At 52.6% G+C, this 18,641-nt stretch overlaps 1 protein-coding gene across 2 annotated transcripts in view; it reads left to right on the forward strand.

Annotated features, from left to right (window-relative positions):
• Nucleotides 1-571: 571 nt before the first annotated feature.
• Nucleotides 572-18,641, forward strand: part of Cables1 (Cdk5 and Abl enzyme substrate 1) — a 111,964-nt gene continuing 93,894 nt past the window's right edge. For both annotated transcript variants that reach the window (XM_040757830.1, XM_040757831.1), the window contains exon 1: nucleotides 572-1,441. In XM_040757830.1, the coding sequence (XP_040613764.1) occupies nucleotides 708-1,441 (734 nt within the window). In that variant the 5' untranslated portion in view covers nucleotides 572-707. The remainder of the gene's footprint in view (nucleotides 1,442-18,641) is intronic.

Here is an 18,641-nt window from a genome sequence, read left to right on the forward strand (position 1 = left end):
GTCTGTTCAGGCCCCTGGATTCGGTTACTAGGTCGCCGTGCAAAGGCTCCAGGTGATCGCCCCGTAACTCTTTGGGAGCACAAGCCTGGGCTGTGTGTGGCTCACCGGGCTCTGTGGACACCCGTGATTCTCCGCCCGGGCGTACCGGGATGACGTGCTCGCCTCCAGCACCTGGCTTCCGCGTGCCCCAGGAACAGCTGGGACCGTGGGGGACCAGGCGGGTGAGCCCCCGCCCTGCCACGCGCCGGGCCCTGCCTTCCTCCGTCTCTTCCACCTCCTCCAGCACGGTCGCCTCCCGCTGCTGCGGACTCCGCCTGTGGCTTTGTTTTCCTCCCAGGTCTCATTCCCTACACGTGATACTGTGTTATTGCAAAGAGCGCTTCGGAGCGCGAGCGCGGGGCGCGCGCACCTATAAATACGGACGGCCGGGCCCGGGAGTCCGCGATCGCGCGGCGCGCAGGGCCGGCCAGGCGCGCGTGGGTCCCGGGCGCGGAGGGCGAATCAGGCGCGCGTGAGTCCCGGCGGCGTCCGAGCGCCCAGGGCCGAGCATGGCCCGCCCGCGGGAGGGCAGGGCCGCCGCCTCGCACACCGCCCGCGCCCCGCGCCCTGCCCAGCCCCGGTCGCCGAGGCTCGCGGCCGCCGCTTAGCGCTAGGCGCCCTCCACTCGCTTCTCCGGCACCGCGGAACTGACGCCGCAGACGGACACAATGGCGGCGGCGACCGCCACCGCGGGCACGGCCGCCTGCAGCAGCAGCAACAGCAGCAGCAGCAGCAGCAGCCGCCGTGGCGGCACGGACCCGGCGGCCACTAGCGGGGTGCAGCCGCCACCTCCGGCCACCGCTCACAACGAGCCTCTCCGCAAGCCGCGCGTGGATCCGCGGCGCCGCCAGGCTGCCCTGTCCTTCCTCACCAACATTTCGCTGGACGGCCGGCCGCCACTGCAGGACGACGAGTGGGGCGGCGGCGAGGAGGGCGGCGCGACCAAACCGGGAGCGAGGGCTCGGCTCAGCCTGCTGGCCACCAACTGCAACGCGTTCTCTGCAGCCGGCACCGCGGCCGCGCCGTGGACCGCCGGTTCCGGCTCCAGTCCTTGCTCGCTGCCACCGTCCCTGGTCCCCCGGGCGTCGGGGGAGTCGCTGCCTCCCCGTTCAGCCCCAGCCGTCACCAGTGCTCAACTGCAGCTGCCCGACGGACCGGGGGATTCCGGACAGGAGGACCTGGAGGAGGACGATGCCTTCACTAACGTGCAGGTGCCACTGGCCAGCTTCTTGGGCTCCGGGACCCCCGGGAGTGCGAGCGGCAGTCGGGGCCGCCTCAACTCGTTCACTCAGGGAATCCTGCCCATCGCCTTCTCTAGGCAGAACTCGCAGAACTACTGCGCCTTGGAGCAGCCAGGCCAGGGCGGCAGCACTAGCGCCTTGGAGCAGCTGCAGAGGTCCCGGTGAGTATTCTGGAGGCCACGCGCTCCCAGCTTTGCAGTGTCCCTACGACAGGAACCCCACTGGGGTCGCTCCCACCTTTCCTCGCCTAGCTAGTTCCCGGGCTCCTGGCCGGGATCCCAAACCACTAGAGTATGTGAAAAGGGGAAGAGGCCCAGGGAGTATGTGGTCACACGTGTGCATGAACCCGGCACTAGCAGAGCGGTCGCACTATGCCTCTGCTTTGGTCAGGGAGTTGGAAGAGGCGGTTAAAAAGCTGTTCTTAAACCTCCCGGTGCGAGATGACCAGCTTCCTGAAAACCAGTCCAGACCCGGAGGCGCGTCCCCAGCTCCGGGCGAGCGCTGCCGGGTGCAGTGGGTGGGGCCGGGGCAGGGCGGCGCTCCGGAGCCCCAACTAGTAGCAGACACGTGGGAACCCCTTTGGAAAGTTTGTGGAGCCCGGGAAATCGTGTTTTCCTTTTGTTTTTCTAAGAAGTGGAAAGTTTTTCTGGCATTTCCTTGGTCCAGTCCTAGGGGATTGGGGGGGGGGACAGAGAGGAAATATGGCCTGAGACTTCCATTCCGAGAAAAACTGGCGAGAGTCATAAGCTTGCTTGTGTTTGTTTGTGTGAGTTATCTGCGGGTTTGTGACATGTTGACAGAAATGTGAAACCTGCTTAGTGGAGAAATAGCTGGAGTTCATTGCCGTATGTTAGGGCCATTGGCTTGGTTCTGTATGGGGTGTGGGGTAGATGGTGATAGACGCCATGGGCGGGGCTACGCAGGCCTGTGGCATGAGTCCTTCCTCCCTAGCTAATAAAGCCCCCTAAGAAATTATAGCATTGACTCTCTTAGTTCCCTAGCAATAACTTAGGGAACCAGAGCCTCTGTTTCCTTTAAGGGATAGGCCCTTGCCAACCGTCTGTGGGCATCGAGGTAGGCAGGGAGACCCTTTCTGCTCCCAATGCTCTCCAGTGATGCTCCAGTGCGAGCTCAACTTCCTCTGGTCTGAAAAAGAAGGTGGCCTGTTGTTGGAAAACTTCCTTGCTTAATGAATGAGAAGAGAACCAGCTGGGCTTGCCCGGAAGTTTGCTGGCATCCCACACGCCTAATCAGACCCATGTTGCTGCAGGGTTGGGGTCTGTGGAGGCAGCCCCCTGATTGCACCGGTGAATTAGTGATGCTGGGTACAAGTGACAGTTCTGTTCTGGCATTTCTTGTCGGAGCATGCATCTCCTGGAATGAGTGGACAGGCAGCACTAGGCGGCACAACTGTGTGACCACTTGACATCACACCCAACTCTTAGAGCTTCCGGACTCTGAGCCTAGGCCCAGCAGAGGTTATGACAGGCATGGTAATAAACTAAGCCAGTGTGTCTCCTGCAGGGCAGATGTGCTGATAGCAGCTGGAAATGGGATGACCCTCCACTCTTGCTCCAGGAACTCATTCGGAAGGTGTGGAGCACACAGCATTTGAGTCAAAGGACACCCCGAAATCACTTGCTAATCCTAGCCCTGGAAACCTGTAGGCTACCTTATTTACTTACTTTGGTTTTTCTAGACAGTGTTTCTCTATGTAACAGCCCTGGCTGCCCTCTGTAGACCAGGCTGGCCTCAAACTCAGATCCAGCTACCTCTACCTCCTGAATGCTGGGATTAAAGGCGTGTGCCACCACCACCCAGCTACGGTCTCTTCTGTCCAAACACACCTCAGCATGTGCTAGTGTCAAAGTTGTGTATCTTTGCCTGGCAGTGGTCCTTTACCAAACTGCTTCCAAATAGCCTGAGTTTGCAACCTGATAGGCAAGCTAGTTCTTAATAGAGGGGTGGGAGGAAAGTTACGGTGATTTGAGAAAGGTCAGGGAGGCAGCGGAGACCTTTGAGGTGTGTTTCTTTTATGGTCCCTGAAGAGGACTTTCACCTGCCCACACTCACCTAAGGCCATGTGGGGCCAGCCCTCGCTGATCTTGTCTTCCTGTGGATTGACTTTCTGAAGCCGGTTGGCCAGTGGGACTCTCTCCATACATTGCTTTACAAAATGCTCCTGGGATGTGAGCCGTCAGTCAATTTGGACTTTCTGTGGGTTCTTTCCTGGCTCTGTAAGAAACTCTGAGGAGCCTTGTTGCTCCTGATTGTAGGCCCTGGCCCCTTAGCCTTTTGGAGAGTTCAAAGAGCAGTTTGTCTGTTTGTACCCTGACCTATGCTAGTTCATGTCCAAAGTGTTCCCCAGGTGACTGACTCGCTGCCTTAGTGAATCTCAAATCCACACTTTTTCTAGTGAATTTCAGCTTTTCTATATTGAGCTTGTCATGGTACATAAAAAACAGCTTCAAGACCTGAACTCCTAAGACTCCTTCTGGTTTCTTCCCTCAGGACTTTTGAGAGACTGGGGATGGAGCCCAGTCCCTTAGTCATGCTGGGGAAGCACTCACCACTGAGCTATAACTCTGGCTCATCTGGACTCTTAGAAAACCACTTAGAATGAATTGCTTTGCTGTCCATGTGTGAGTCTCAGGGGAGGAGCATTTCTGTGGTTGGGCCTTAGGGTACATGCTCAGGAACCGTGAATCCAAGCAGTGGTCACCACCTCTGTACACAGAAACTGGACATCAGAGGCCTTTGACCCACAGCTGCCCTGTGTGTGGGCTCGGAGTGACTGAAGTACTGTCTCAGACTGGCCCAGCCACCAAGCCACACCACGGGACCCGGCTTGGGACTGGAGAAGAGCCTGGGTCTTTGCCATCCAAACACGGCTTCTTCCCTTCTGGCCCTCAGCCATAATACTGCCTTGCACACAGTAGGCCCGTTGATACGTTTTGAGCTGCTGACTATGACAGTTGTCTGGAGCAGGGTAGGCCATTTGCTCATATGATTCTGTAAGCCTCTTCTGGGGGTCTGACATTTTTCTTCTCTATTTTATCCTCAGACTTTGTTACCGCGTCCTGGGCTCCGCTCTGTTTGCAGGGCTCCCACGGACCCTGCTAGCCTCTGTGAGCTGGTCTCCATGCAGGTCTGGGGTTTCTGAGGTGGAAGCCAACAGCTGCCTTTGAGCTCTACACCAGCCTTGTTTCTCCTCGTCTTAGGGCAGTGAGTCCCACACGGGCAAGGGGATACTAGGCAAAGGGAGCAGATTTTGGAAATGCATTTTAAGGCTCGTTTTACTTTAAAAACGTCATCCCAGACCACAGCTGGCTTCAGAGAGCCTTGGAAGCTCCTGACTGGCAGACAGCCACCTAGCAGCACAGAGTGGGGCTCAGGTGCCAGTCAGAGGGCTGCAGAGTGCGGCCCAGGTGTGAGTACCAGCCAGAGGGCTGCAGTGAACGTTCTGTTTAAAAATAGCATGGTCTTTGCCTGTAGAACATCTGAGTTAGCACTCGGGTGTTAGCACTCCACATGTCCCATGCGGAGTGAGGTCTGTGGTAGAAGAAGGCCATATGATGAAGGACCCATGTCCTGGGTTGGAATGATGGTACATGTTGTCAAAAACAAAAGCTAGCTGTCCTTTCTGACCAACTAACCAGCCCCGGGATAAAGGGGAAGCTGCTGGGAGGGGCACTGTCCGAGTCCAGCAGCTTCCGGAGGTGAGGCTGAGGGGCTGTGCTCAGGGGTCACTGGTTCAGGATCCCCAGCCTGTCAGGGCAGAGCCCAGGCTCTTTGCTGACCGTTTCTCCTGCCCACTCATGGGCTTCTGCCTCCTCCGCTGTGGTATTCCTCATACCAGTGTGGACACTCGGTTCCTGCCACGATAAACTTTAATCTCTGAGATTTTAGTGGAAAGAAAAGATGCAGACCACCCAGGAGTCGAGAGCCAGAGCCTGGGAGGGAGTATGGCCACTTCCCCCTGCTTTGTGACTGATTTCCTCAACAGTCAGCAAGCCCAGGTTACCTCTGAACAGTGTTTCCAGAATCCAGAGCTGTGGCCTTGACAGAGCCAGGCTCCAGGCAGGAGCTTTCCGAAAGACTGGCTGGCCACTGAGCTATGCAGTGGGCTAAGGGACATTAGCAAATGGCTGATGTCAGGGGGCACCTCAGGCCCAAGCCCAGTGTTCTTACAGTGACAGAGTCTGCAGCATGTTTGAGCTGGGGAGGATGAACAAATTGGAAGCCTGTTGTGCTCTCAGGGAGAGGTGTGAAAGCCACTTTGGGCCCTGCCTTGCCCTCTCAGAAGCTGCTAGTGCCTGTGCAGTCACATCCCTGGGGAGTTAAGTGAGGAGGAGTGGCCAGTGACGGCAGGCGGGCGGGCATTCCAGGTGGAGGAAGAGGAAACAGTGCAAGTTGCTGACCTGATCCAGGACCAGCTTTGAGAATTCTGGGCTCTCAGCCTGTTACCTCATGGTAGGAAAAGCTTTGGATAAGTGAGCCTGCTTGTCCAGGGCAGGTAGCCAAAGGCCTGTGGCCTTCTGTGAAGGGCTAGGGTGTGTCTGGCTTGGGGGCAAAGGATAATTTAACTGTAGAAGTAAATGAGAGGACAGGTGATCTCTGTGAGTTCCAGGCCAGCCTGGTCTACAAAGTGAGTTCCAGGACAGCCCCCAAAGCCACATAGAAAAGCCCTGCCTTGAAAAACAAAACAAAACAAAGAATTAGATGCAAAGCAGTAGTGAGTTTGTTTATGAACCTGCTTGGAAAACATGCATGAATGAGTGGGCAATGGCAGGACTCCCTTCAGCGTAGGGTAGGTAGACTTACTTATTTTGAGATTGGTCTCAAGTAGCCCATACCAGCTTCAGACTTGCTTTGCTGCCAAGGGCGATCTTGGATTTCTGACCCTCCCAATTCCTGTCTTTAAAGTGCTGGGATTATAGACAGCTACCACCTGCAGCTGTGCCATTGAGAAACTGGAGGGTCACATTGGGCTTCAGACATCAGAAGGCCATTCAAGCTGGAAGTCTTGGCCTGCCTGGGTGACCATTCCCAGTCAACACCCCTCTATCGAGGAAGTGGTCTGTAGTAACCCTAACTGTCAAGGGGATTTACAAAGTGCTTTGTAGATAAACGTGGATTGTAGCCTTAGCCAAGAGTGCAGCAGGAGTCCAAGGTCACACAGCAGGCAGAGGGTGACCTTGGGGACTGTTTATCTGCCAGGTATGAAGAAGAAACTCTAGTGCTGGGTCTTGATATCCTGTATTGTGTATTCATTCAACAAAAGTTGACCGTGGTGTTTTTCAGTTACACGGCCCCACGGCGCTGATCACATAAAATTGAGTGGCACAGTAAACACCTGATTTAGCACAGTGATGAATGGTAGGGAAGCTCTTGGTTTGAGCTCCCACAGAGTGAGGATACTTTTCACCCTCCCCCGTGAGTCCTGGGACAGGACCTTAGACACAGAATCATTACTTAGCACACAGGTAGCAAGTTATGAGGACTCGGTGAGTCCTGTTTATGGCAATCCAGAGACAGTGTGTCAGCTCTGTTTTAAGGTGTAGAGAGGTTAAGTAACTTGCCCGAGGCCTCTCAGTCCATATGTGGGACATGGTTCTAAGGCCTTGGGAATGTGCTGGTGCCTACACACCTCCGTGTTACAATTTCTTCCAAAGATCATTGCCCACCCTGATTTCCTAATCGAGATTCTTCCTTTGTATCGTCTCAGGAGGAGATCAGGGCTTTCTGAAACCACAGTAGTGAAATCCCACTGGGAACCTACTTGGGACCTCCTCCTCAGGTGGTTCCTGTCCCCTTTATGTCCCTTACTCCCCAGGTACTATCCCTGCCCTATTGCCACAGTCTGGTGGGTGGGACCAGCCTTGTTTTCCATTCCCGCTGTCCTCCCTAGCCTGGTCACACACTATGTTCACATAGTCACCCTGGTCCCCAGTCACGAGTCAGCAAGGTAAGTCCCACTGGCCTTTTATATATTGATTTCTTGGAAACGGCCACTCCCACACGTCTGTGTTGTCTTTGGCTCTCTGTGCTAGGATGACAGAATTGAGGAGTTGTGACAGAGACTGTAGGTGACCAGCAGACGCCTCAGCTGTGTATTCCCTGGCTTGATCCAGCAAAATCCTGGCACCTGTGGCCTGGTGGGTGCTCAGTGCCCAGAGGGTATGCAGCGACCTCAGGCCCCTTTCTGCCCACTGTTGGCAGTCCTGTCCTAGCTGACACGGTGTTCTCCAAGAGGACCCCGTTCTTCTTTTGGGCCCATCATCCCCTCTCTCTGGGTAGGGAGACTCATCTGAGTCTCACATCTGACCCTTCCAGTCTTACCTTTAAATGTCTTGCAGAGCGGCCTTGGCTGACTCTGGTTGCTGCCCTCCAGCTTCCTCCCCAATGCACTGGATGGTTCTCCGAAGACTGCCATCACAGCTGTGCATGTAGGCTTCACCCCGGGAAGGTCCCCGGCACCTCACACTGGATCACACTCTCCACGCCTGTTATCCCACAATGCCTTCCATGCCTGTTATCCCACGACGCTCTCATACCTGTTATCCCACGATGCTCTCCATGCCTGTTATCCCATGACGCTCTCCATGCATGTTATCCCATGATGCTCTCCATGCCTGTTATCCCATGACGCTCTCCATGCCTGTTAGCCCACCTTCTGTTGACCTCTCTGGCTTGCCCCCTCTCAGCATCCTTGGGTAGATCATTTGGGACCAGGTCTCACCAAAATGGACTTTGTTTTGTCTCTGTGGTCACTGGAGAAAAATAAGTCCAGTTCCACGACAGCCTGACATTGTCGGTAGGGAGGTTCGGCTTTGATTTTGGCAGTGCTGGGGGCAAACCCAGGGTCTGACTCTATCAGGCAAAATGGTTTACCTTTGGGAGCTACACCCTCTGCCGAGCAGAGAAACTGATCCTGGCACCTGGCCAAGCCTCTTCCAACATCAGGCTCATCTTTTTCTTCCAAGACCATTTTCCCACATCACTGCTTTCCCCCAATTCCCAGGCTTTTTAATTTTTTCCCAGCCACCGCGCCTGCCCCAGCTTATCTGGTGGGGGCAGGATACTTAACCATCTCCCACTCTGCCCTACATCCTGAAGGGCCCCTCCCAACCTTAGACAGGTCCTGGAGTGAGCTGAGACCACCTATGTGGCCTGCACCATCCTGCCTGCCCTCCTCCAACAGGTGAGGCAGGGCCAAAGCTCTGGCTCCCTTTCTCTGTTGTGTGTTTGAGCTGTATCTGTTGCGTGTCCCTGTGTGAGGCAGATTCTACCCACTTTAGAGCTGAGGAGACTGAGGCTGCGTGGTTTGTGGAGACTTGATGAAACCGCTTAGCTATAATGGTGGGCAGGGTTTGCCCAGAGGAAGTATTGACAGACCTGATGGCGAGCTCTGATCTGACTACTAAACTGAACTTCTCAGCACAGGACTGTTAACGCTGCCAGCCGGGTTCCTCTCTGGGCTTCCTGAGAACTGGTGTGCTCTCTGAATACTTGTTTGTGTTGCATTTTCCCTCTGGGGCCTGTGCCAGTGTCCACATCAAAGGTAGCACATGAAAAACCAGTTTCTGAAGAATCTGCTGAGTAGCTGGGCTTTTGCCTGCAACCCCGCACGGAGATGGAGGCAGGAGGACCAGCGTGGGTTCAAGATTGGCCTGTGCTACATAGCAAGACCCTGTCTCAAAAATGCTTCAGGGAAAAAAGAACCTGCCACAGAAGGTGATGGGGGTGTCCGCCATGATTACCGTCATATTTTCTACTCCCAAATACGAGGACTGTGGATGTAGCCCAGTTGGCAGCATGTTTGCCTAGCATACAGGAAGCCCCGAGTTTGATTCCCCAGCACCGCAAAAAGGAAACAAAAGCCAAACCCATCGTTTGAGTTTGGTCTGTGTAAATTTTAAAACAAAACTTTCAGGGCTGGAGAGATGACTCCGTGGTTAAAACATGTACAGCTGCTGCAGAGGACCCCAGTTGGACCCCAGCACTCACGCTGGACCGTTCATAGCTGCCTGTAATTTCACATCCTATCATCTAACACCCTCTTCTGGCCTCTTTGGGTACCTGCAGCCCCCTGACTATGCATACACTTAAAAAAAATTGAAATAGTCTTTTAAAGCCCACAAAAGCAGACACTGAAGCTAGAATCCTGTGCCCAGCCCACTGTGTGGGAATCATGAGCTCACTGGTTAACTTTTTGTTTAAGAACTGCAGTGCCATGGTTTTGTTTTTGGTTTGTTTTCTGAGACTTCCAGGAACATACCATTGATGGGGTTTCCCAGCCCTGCTCTGTTTGTGTGAGTAGTCTGGATAATTGCACACTAGTTCATACTGAAGGAGGTTGGCAGTGGTGTGGCCTGGGGCTTATTGCTGCATGTTTGGCCACAGAGACGAACGCTTGAAAAGCTCTAGAGTCTAGAACCTTATCACTTGGGGTATTGCAGCATCATGGGGGTGTACGGAGGGAGGGACTCACTGTCACTCTTGTATTAAAGGACTCCGTGTCCTTTATGGAAATGGAGATCATGATGGAGTTATCAAAAAGATAACTTTTGCAAGGGCCAAAGATCTGTTTGCCTAGAACAGTGATTTTCATTTTAGAACACTTTCCTCATTGGCCCAATTATTATTAATACATTGAAATGTCGACTTGGTCGTCATAGGAGGCCGGAGCTATGGATGATAGAGATTGGTGAGGTGGTGGAGTCTTTGTGCTTCATTAAACGGAGCATTGTGTGCATTAAACGGAGGTCTCGCGCTGAAGCCGGTTCTCCGGCGTCCAGTGAAGTTTGCTTTAGGATGTGCAGGTGGCCGATGTGTGAGGTGGCTGTGGCCTTTGCTCTGTCCAGTGGGTACTGTAAACTTGATTTGTTTGGAGTTTGCATCTCACAAGGGGCCTCGTCAAGGCACTCGGAGATGGCTGGCGTTAGAAAGTCGCCACGAGTGGCAACACTGTGGTGTCAAAATCTGTGTTTTCTAATTCTGGGAGTCTTAAAACACCCAGAAACTTACTTCTCGAGTCACATCACTTAGCAAAGGCATCTGTTGGGCTCCGGAACGTGTTCCCTCTGTCCTGGCCCAAGTCCCTGCAGGCTGGACCGTTGCGGTCAGTGTGGTAAAGGGTTTGGGACTGCAGCCTGCCCAGCAAGCGTGCTGACGGCATGTGATAACGTCCTGGGCAGGCCAGCAGGACCCTGAGTTGAAAGGAGTGGTGGAAAAATTTCCTAAGAACCCAAGAAGGTCAGCTCCTCCCGTGGGGAATGGGCACCGGCGGCTCTGCCTTGGCCTTCACCTCTTTGTTATCAGTGAGGGAATGGACTAAGAAGGGGGGGTCCCACGGCACTGCCACTTAGCAACCTCAACCCCCCCCCCCATTCTCTAAGCCCCAGTGCCGTGCCTCATCTGTAGATCAGGGCTATGATTTCTGCCTGGTGGGACGCATTAGTTTTCCTGTTGCTGTGACTGAATAGCTGTCAAGATCTTGAAGATAGATTATTTCAGATGATAGTTCAAAAGGGGTGCGGTCCCCTCATGGCAGGGACAGCGTGGTGACTGGTCATGTGGCGTCTGCATCAGGAATCAGAAAGAGAAATGAACTCAGCCCCTTCTTTTCTCTTTCTATTCAGTGTAGGAACCTAGTCCCTGAGATGGAGCTGCCCACATTCAGGGTTCACCCCGGGAACCCCCTGATAGACACATCAGAGGTCTCCATTACACTAACCCTGTTGGTGAATCATCCCAGGGGTGATCGAGCTAGGGAGCTGAAGTCTCTGTCTCCATCCAGTTAGCTGCACCTGGCTAACCACCCCTGTGCTCTCCACCGGGAAGCAATTGAGAAGTTGGGTCAGGCCCAGGAAGGTGGTGGGTAGCCGGGGTCATGGTACTGGGATGGCGAAGCCACTACCATTTTATAATCTCACAGTTGGGAGTTGGTAAGACCAGCCTATATGGGGAAGCATGCTCCTGCATCCCAAATACAGCAGGACCCATTGCTGGCTCAGCGCAGAGGAGAGGAGAGGCACCGCAGCCCGTCTTGCCTGGGTGTAAAGGGGCAGTCGGGAGATGCCATGGCAGCAGGATCCCTCTCACCCCCACTGGACACTCAGGGCAAGCGAGGGAGATGCTTTTCCTTACCCCCTTTGCAGAGTTCTTGCCCTGTGGTTGGGTGCCGGGTGCCACCTGCTCAGCTTCCAGGGTCTGCATGGCATCCCCGCTTCAGAGGAAGGGCTCCTTGGGCGTGTACAGGACAGTGTGGCTGTGGCACGTGGACCCGAGTCTATTGCTACTCAGCGACTTGGCTGACTCCTGTTGTAAGCTCCTCCTCAGGGGCCCCCACCTCCCCCTTCTCTCCGGGGCAAACACTCACACCTGTTTGTTATTGGGACTGCAGCAGTTTCAGCATCAACTCTGCCCAGGTATCTGAGCCGGGCGGGGCTGGCTGCTTTGAATGGGGCCGGTTCTTGTTGGAGAAGAGAAAGAGTCACTGAGCCCAGGCAGCTGGGCTCCAGGCGGCAGAAGTCAGGGTCAGCAGTGGAAGGGAGCCCACGGGAAACTTTTTGTCACTTTGGTGCCACAGCTGTCCTTTCAGGAAAATGAATTTGTGCATATCCAGAATTTTCAGTTTTCCACTTGGCTTTCCCATTTTAGAGTTCAGGAGACTCATGCGGGCTCTGGAAATGCGGAGAGGGCAGTGGAGTTCAGGGAAAGGGAAGGACTGAATGCAGTGATAGCCCAGACATCTGACTCTTACTAACACACTAAGTACTGCACTCTGGGCCCGAGCTGACCATTGCTGTTGAAATCAGAGCGGCTGTGAGCCGTAGGGAGAGTGCCCAGTGTGAGTGAGTGTCCAGTGTGAGTGTCCAGTGTGAGTGAGTGTCCAGTGTGAGTGTCCAGTGTGAGTGTCCAGTGTGAGTGTCCAGTGTGAGTGAGTGTCCAGTGTGAGTGTCCAGTGTGAGTGAGTGTCCAGTGTGAGTGTCCAGTGTGAGTGTCCAGTGTGAGTGTCCAGTGTGAGTGAGTGTCCAGTGTGAGTGTCCAGTGTGAGTGAGTGCCCAGTGTGAGTGAGTGTCCAGTGTCAGTACCCAGTGTGAGTGAGTGTCCAGTGTGAGTGTCCAGTGTGAGTGTCCAGTGTGAGTGAGTGTGCAGTGTGAGTGTCCAGTGTGAGTGAGTGTCCAGTGTGTGCCCAGTGTCAGTACCCAGTGTGAGCACACAGTCAGGCCCTTTTAGATGGTCTTGTTACCATTGCAACATAAAGGAGCTGGGAGAAGGGCATGAGACCCTTAACTGAGCCTGTGTGCAGCCTCTTGCTCCTCCTGCTCTCATGTAATTCTGCCCAGCTGCACATGGGCTCAGGAGACAAGAGAACTTAGGAGGGCAGGCTGACTGGACAGGGAGGACTGCAGTGTGCTGAGGTGGGAGGCACTGGCAGTCTTGGATGGTGAGCACCTGGTCTTGGCCCTCTCCTCCCCCCCATGCTCCCTCAGGGAGAGCAAGACTCACTTCAGAGGGAACAGGGACAGATGAGATGGGCTTTTCAGAGACACGCCTATGAGTCACCCATGCCTCCAGTAGGTCACCAAGAGGAAGGCCTAGCTTGACTTGGATGGGATTGTCCCTTTGGTCTGTTGATGCCCTCTTTGTCTGGCTTGGACATACTCTCCAGGAAGAGCCCACAACGGTCACTTGCTTTTGTGGCACCTGGGTTTTTCTCTGTAGAGTGTATTCTGGTGAACAGCGTGTACCCTTTCTCTGCCTGCTTGGAATTGCAGAATGGGACCTCTTGGAAGTGAAATGAAAAATTGAATAAAAGGAGGGTATGTGGCTACTGTTAATGTATGGAGAAGATTTTTACTCTATATATAAGGGAGAAAGCAGACAGAGGGAACACTCGGGCTGAACATGGCTGGCAGACTGAACCAGACCATGAGAGGGGAGGAGGAGGGGGCCTGCATTCTTGTGCAAGTCACTGGAAGCAATCTGTACCGCTCTCCTCGGAGTGGTGCATGAGGGGAGGCTCTGAGTCCACTGCCCGCTCGCACCCTTCTCTTTCTGCCTGTCCCAAGGCCAGCTGGGTGTCCGGTGGGTTTCTGACAAGTTTCCTTACCTCAGCTTTCATTGCCTCCCCTCATGGTTTCTCTGCCCCTGCTTTGCTTTCATGTCGCCTCTGCTGGGAGGTCGTAGCCACTGGTTCAGGCATGCAAACAGGCTCCAAGGCTTTCTGCTTTGTGCCAAGCACTGGGGTGCACTCTCCCCACAGGTCTTAGCCACTAGTGCGGACGATGGGCAGAAAAAAGCATCCATAAAACTGCCAGTAAAGTAAACCCTGGAGGGACTCCTCCGTTAGACACGGAGACAGGGAAGGTTCCTCTGAGGAAGACGAGAAGCAACGAGAGATACGGGAGTGGTAGACTCCTGTAAGCCCAGCATGTGGAAGGCTGAGGCAAGAGGGATATATAGCAAGACCCTATCTGAAGAACAAAAACAGTTCCTTTACACACAAACCAAAGGGGAAAAGCCACCTAAAGATGAGACGCAGGCTATAGGCATTGGGGACCATATGTTCTGGGTCCGTGAGGTATGTTTAAAGAGGAAAATAGGGATAGTTGGGACACAAGGAATTTGGGGAGAAGAATTGGGTGGATGACATGTATGCTAAATAGAAATCTCTTACATCCAGAGACACAGTTGCCTGGGCCGAGGCAAAGGTTAGAGAGTCTTGGTGGGCTCGAGGTACAAGCTGGGAATTGATAGAACGTACGTTAGTCTGAATGGTGTCTGTCATCACTGAGCCGATGTGTGAATGGAAGCCACCTTGTGAATAATCAAAATAGACAAATAGAAGGTTGTAGGCATGATACATGTTACAGACAGAAAGATACTGACCCTGTTGGCCTGTAGTAAAAACCATGTTGGTGTGTCAAAGAAGGCTTGGCTTGGGGAGTGCCTGCTGAGTTGAGGTCTGAGGACAGAGGGGAGTAGACAGGGAGGGGCAATTGGGAGACAAGAGAAGCCAGTATGCATGTATATATTAGAGTTTGAGTAGACAGTAGAAGCCAGCATGCATGTATATATTAGAGATAGGAGGACTCTCTAGACAGTAGAAGCCAGCATGCATGTATGTATTAGAGATTGGCGGACTCTCTAGACAGTAGAAGCCAGCATACATGCATGTATTAGAGATTGGAAGACTCTCTAGACAGTAGAAGCCAGCATGCATGTATATATTAGAGATTGGAGGACTCTCTAGACAGTAGAAGCCAGTATGTATATAGTGGGATCAAAGTGTTCATAGAAACTAGAGCTGGAAGGATTGGGGCAGACAAGAATAGCAGATATGCAGAGGCCAGAGAGAGTGGGTATCGGTAGTCCAAATGGCAGACGATGGTCACATAACCCCATGATCACAGTGCGGGGGAATAAGGAGACTGGACAGAGGCATAGGGGTCAGGTCAGTAGAATGGGTTTGGAGATAGAGGACAGGGACGAAGGGAGGGATGGCATTTGGTCCTCTCCCTTATTTTATTGGTAGTTTTGAATAACAATACCATGCTTATCAAACAGTCATCTTACCAGCTTATAGGGCCTGTGAACTTTCAGTAGCATGATATTATGTAAAACCACCAATAAAAAGGGAAAGGACCATCTGCCATGCCTAGCATTGAGACTTCACCCCTGACTCTTAGACATGGTGCAGTCCGCTTTTTCCTGGGCCTGTGGCTCAGGGCAGGTCCCTTGAGCCTCGGATATCATCTGTAGTGAGTTTGAAGCCCTAACCCACTGATCACAACCTCTGTGAGGTACATGGGCTGTAATTCTCACAAACCCTGAAGTGCTTGTCGGGACCAAATGCCCTCTTGGTTCTCTGCAGTTTTTATGGGAGCCAAAGTTATGTCAATAGGGGACCTGAAGTCCCTAAAACCAACAGAGCTGGGACCCCACCTGACCCTAAAGGCCATGCTATCCCCTCTACCTGTTGCCATTTGACATGGGTAATGTTTTATCTAAGTGAGTTTGGGGCTCTACTTTAAGATCTAGGTGGCCACATGCATACTGGCCACACTGTCACTTGTCCACAACCTAGTGTTTGATGGAAGCTGTCTTGCAAGCATGGCAAGGAGGCCACATTTTACACATTGCTCTCAACACAGGTGTTTCATGGGGGCCAGGCCTGACTTTACAGAGAGAAAGAATTTCGTCTGCGTAGCTCAATGGAAAGGTGCAACATTCAAAATGCTTAGCTTTAGCTCTTTGGAGCCAGGAAAAGGAAAGTGGAGACCGAAATACAAGGAAATGAATAAGATACATACAGGCTGGTGGAATCTGGCATAGGAAGAAATATTTACATGAGTGTTAGCTTTTTTTTTTTTCTGTATTGTCACAAATTGGTACCAGATGCCTGCCTTTTCAGACAGACTCCCAAGCTGATCTGAGACTCGGAGTTGGACAGCAAATCACTTTGCCATTTGGAATGCCATTTGATATTTTTCTGAAGTTGTTGTTGTTGTTTTCAGTGGGAAAAGGCCTACTACAGACATCTAACATGGCACTTTTGTGAATGGAGATTAACAGAGGATGCCTCGGGGCACGCCTCCAGTTTCTTTTTATAGCCCTGGCAGAAGTGATGACATCTCTCACTCAGACTGGGAGTTAGGTTAGCCTGGGGTAACCATGTCTGATCCTGGCCACTCCATTTCTACCGTCCTTCAACCTCAGGGCATAGGAGAAACACAGAGTGCTTTTGTCTGGGCTAGTGCCCATTGTGGGCTACATGTGACAGGGTCTCAGAATCAGGGCATGTCCGAGTATGTTTTCCTGATGGTTGAAAACAGTGCCTTTTCGTTTTGAGGCCTTTAGTCTCAACAGTGTTTTCTTATGTTGCAGGCGTTTTTTTTTTTTTAATTTATTATTTTTTTTAGATTAGAAACAATCTTGTTTCACATGTCAATCCCAGCTCCCTCTCCCTCCCCTCCTCCCCAACCCTCCCCACCAGGTCCCCCAGTCCCCACCCAGTCTCCACTCCGATCACCAAGGAGGGTGAGGCACTCCATGGTGGATCTCCAGTAACTGTTATTTCATCCAGGGCAGGGCCTAGGCCTTCCCCCCAAGAGTCCTAGCTGAGAGAGCCTTCCATATTGTGGCATGGACACTCAGAGTCTATTTGTATGCCAGGGATAAATACTACCCAAGGCCCCATAGATTACCTAGGCCTCCTCACTGACACCTACATTCAGGGGGTCTCGGTCAGTCCCATGCTTTCCATACAGCCATCAATCTGGAGTCCAAGAGCTCCCCCTTGTTCAGTTCAACTGTTTCTGTGGGTTAAACCAGCACAGTCTTAACTCCTTTGCCCATCAGTTCTCTCTGACACTGGATTCTAGGAGTTCAGTGTTGTCTGTGGGTTTCTGCCTCTGCTTTCATCAGTCGCTGGATGAAGGTTCTGTTTCCCAGACTCTCTAGCAGTGGGATTGTATGCTGGCACTCCCCTGATTCATGTCTAAAATCCATATATGAGAGAGTACATGCCATGTTTCTCTTTTTGTGACTGGGTTACCTCACTCAGGATGGTTTCTTCTAGTGCCATCCATTTGCCTGCAGATTTCAAGATTCCATTGGTTTTTTTTTTTCTGCTGAATAGTACTCCATTGTGTAGATGTACCACATTTTCTCTGTCCACTCTTCAGTTGAGGGGCATCTAGGTTGCTTCCAGGTTCTGGCTATTACAAGTAATGCTGCTATGAACATAGTGGAACAGACATCCTTGTTGTATGAATGTGCATCTTTTGGGTATATCAGGCGGTTTTTCTTAATGGATAGAAATGGATAGAAATGCCTTATAGCATAAGGTTGGATGGTCTGACACCTCCTCAGGCCCGGAACACTTTCCCAGAGGGGCCACCATGTGCCAGTGTGAGCCGATGTCCTTGAGGTTGTGGAGGCTCACCTGGGTAATGGAGGGAGTTGAATCTGTTCTGGTTTGATGCTGGGGTGCCCTCAGACTTTGAGAATCTGCGACTCAGTCTGGAAAAGTGAAATGCATGTACGGATTTGGGTGGAGGATGGCATGCTGGACGCATGTGAGGATGTGATTGGAGGATGGCATGCTGGCCACTCAGCTAATGTATTAGTTACTGTCACCGTTAGGGTTTCTATTGCTATTTTAAAACACTATGACTAAAATTTAACTTGGGGAGGAAAGGGTTTATTTCACCTTACAGCTTGTAAGTTCATCACTGAGGGACACCAGGGCAGGACCATGGAGGCACAAATCAGAGCAGAGGCCATGGAGGGAGCTGCTCACTGGCTTGCTCAGCCTGCTTTCTTACAGAACCCAGGGTCACCAGCCCAGGGGTGGCACCACCCTCAGTGAGCTGAACCCTCCCCCTCAACAAGAGGGTGCAGCACAGCTTTGCCCACAGGCCAGCGTGGTGGGGAGGATTTTTGCAACGGAGGGTCCTTTTTCCAGAATGACTCTAGCTTGTGTCAAGTTGACAGACCAAACAACAGTTACTTTTCTTGTTGCTGTGGCAAAAGATCCAACAAAGCTACTTGGTGGCAGGGATGTGGGTAGGTGGGTGTGTTTGGTTTACAGTGTGAGGAGTCACACTGTGCACAGCAGGAAAGAGAGCAAGGATGTTGTGAGCACTTTGAGTCTGGGACCCCATGGCGTGGTGCCTTCCATGCCCTGAGTGGGCCCTTCTTCCTCTCTGGAAACACCCTAATAAGCACAGGCACCCACAGGCTTGCATGTGCTTAAGTCAGTGAATGGTGAAAATTAATTGTCACATCGGGACTGTGGCCAGGCTGGGGACTCCTGCATAGGGACACAGAATGAGAGAGAATGAAACCACTCAGCTCTGCACTTCCGGCTGCCGCTGGCCAGGTTTCCCAGCCGTGGACAGGAGACCCAGAGGGCAGCGGGCGCCAACACTGTATGGAAGTCTTGCTGGGAGCATGGCCGCTGCTGGCCAGCGCCCGTGCTGTGTCTTCTTCACGGTTACCTATGCACCCCACAGCTGACTTTCTAGAATAAAAGTCTTGCTGATGATCCATTCTCAATGCTCTTATTGGCTTTTGTTTGTTTGCTTTTTAACATACTTGAGTTAGGGAATACTGAGCCCCAGGCTCAGGTTCCTGAGAGCCTCTGGTCATATTTCATCGTTCAGTTAGTACGAAACCTTGTTCTCCGCGTGTTTAAGGAAACCTGATTTAATATGTGCTGTTGATGTGCTTGGGCCCACACACAACGGCCCTGAGACTCATGCCTAAGTGAAGGGTTTTGTGCATGTTTTGTGTCCAGGGCCCACCACAGCCTCCTTGTGGTTGGGAACACTAAACTTCACATTT

This window comes from Mesocricetus auratus, unplaced genomic scaffold (genome assembly GCF_017639785.1).
Source record: "Mesocricetus auratus isolate SY011 unplaced genomic scaffold, BCM_Maur_2.0 Super-Scaffold_100015, whole genome shotgun sequence".
Classification (NCBI taxonomy): domain Eukaryota; kingdom Metazoa; phylum Chordata; class Mammalia; order Rodentia; family Cricetidae; genus Mesocricetus; species Mesocricetus auratus.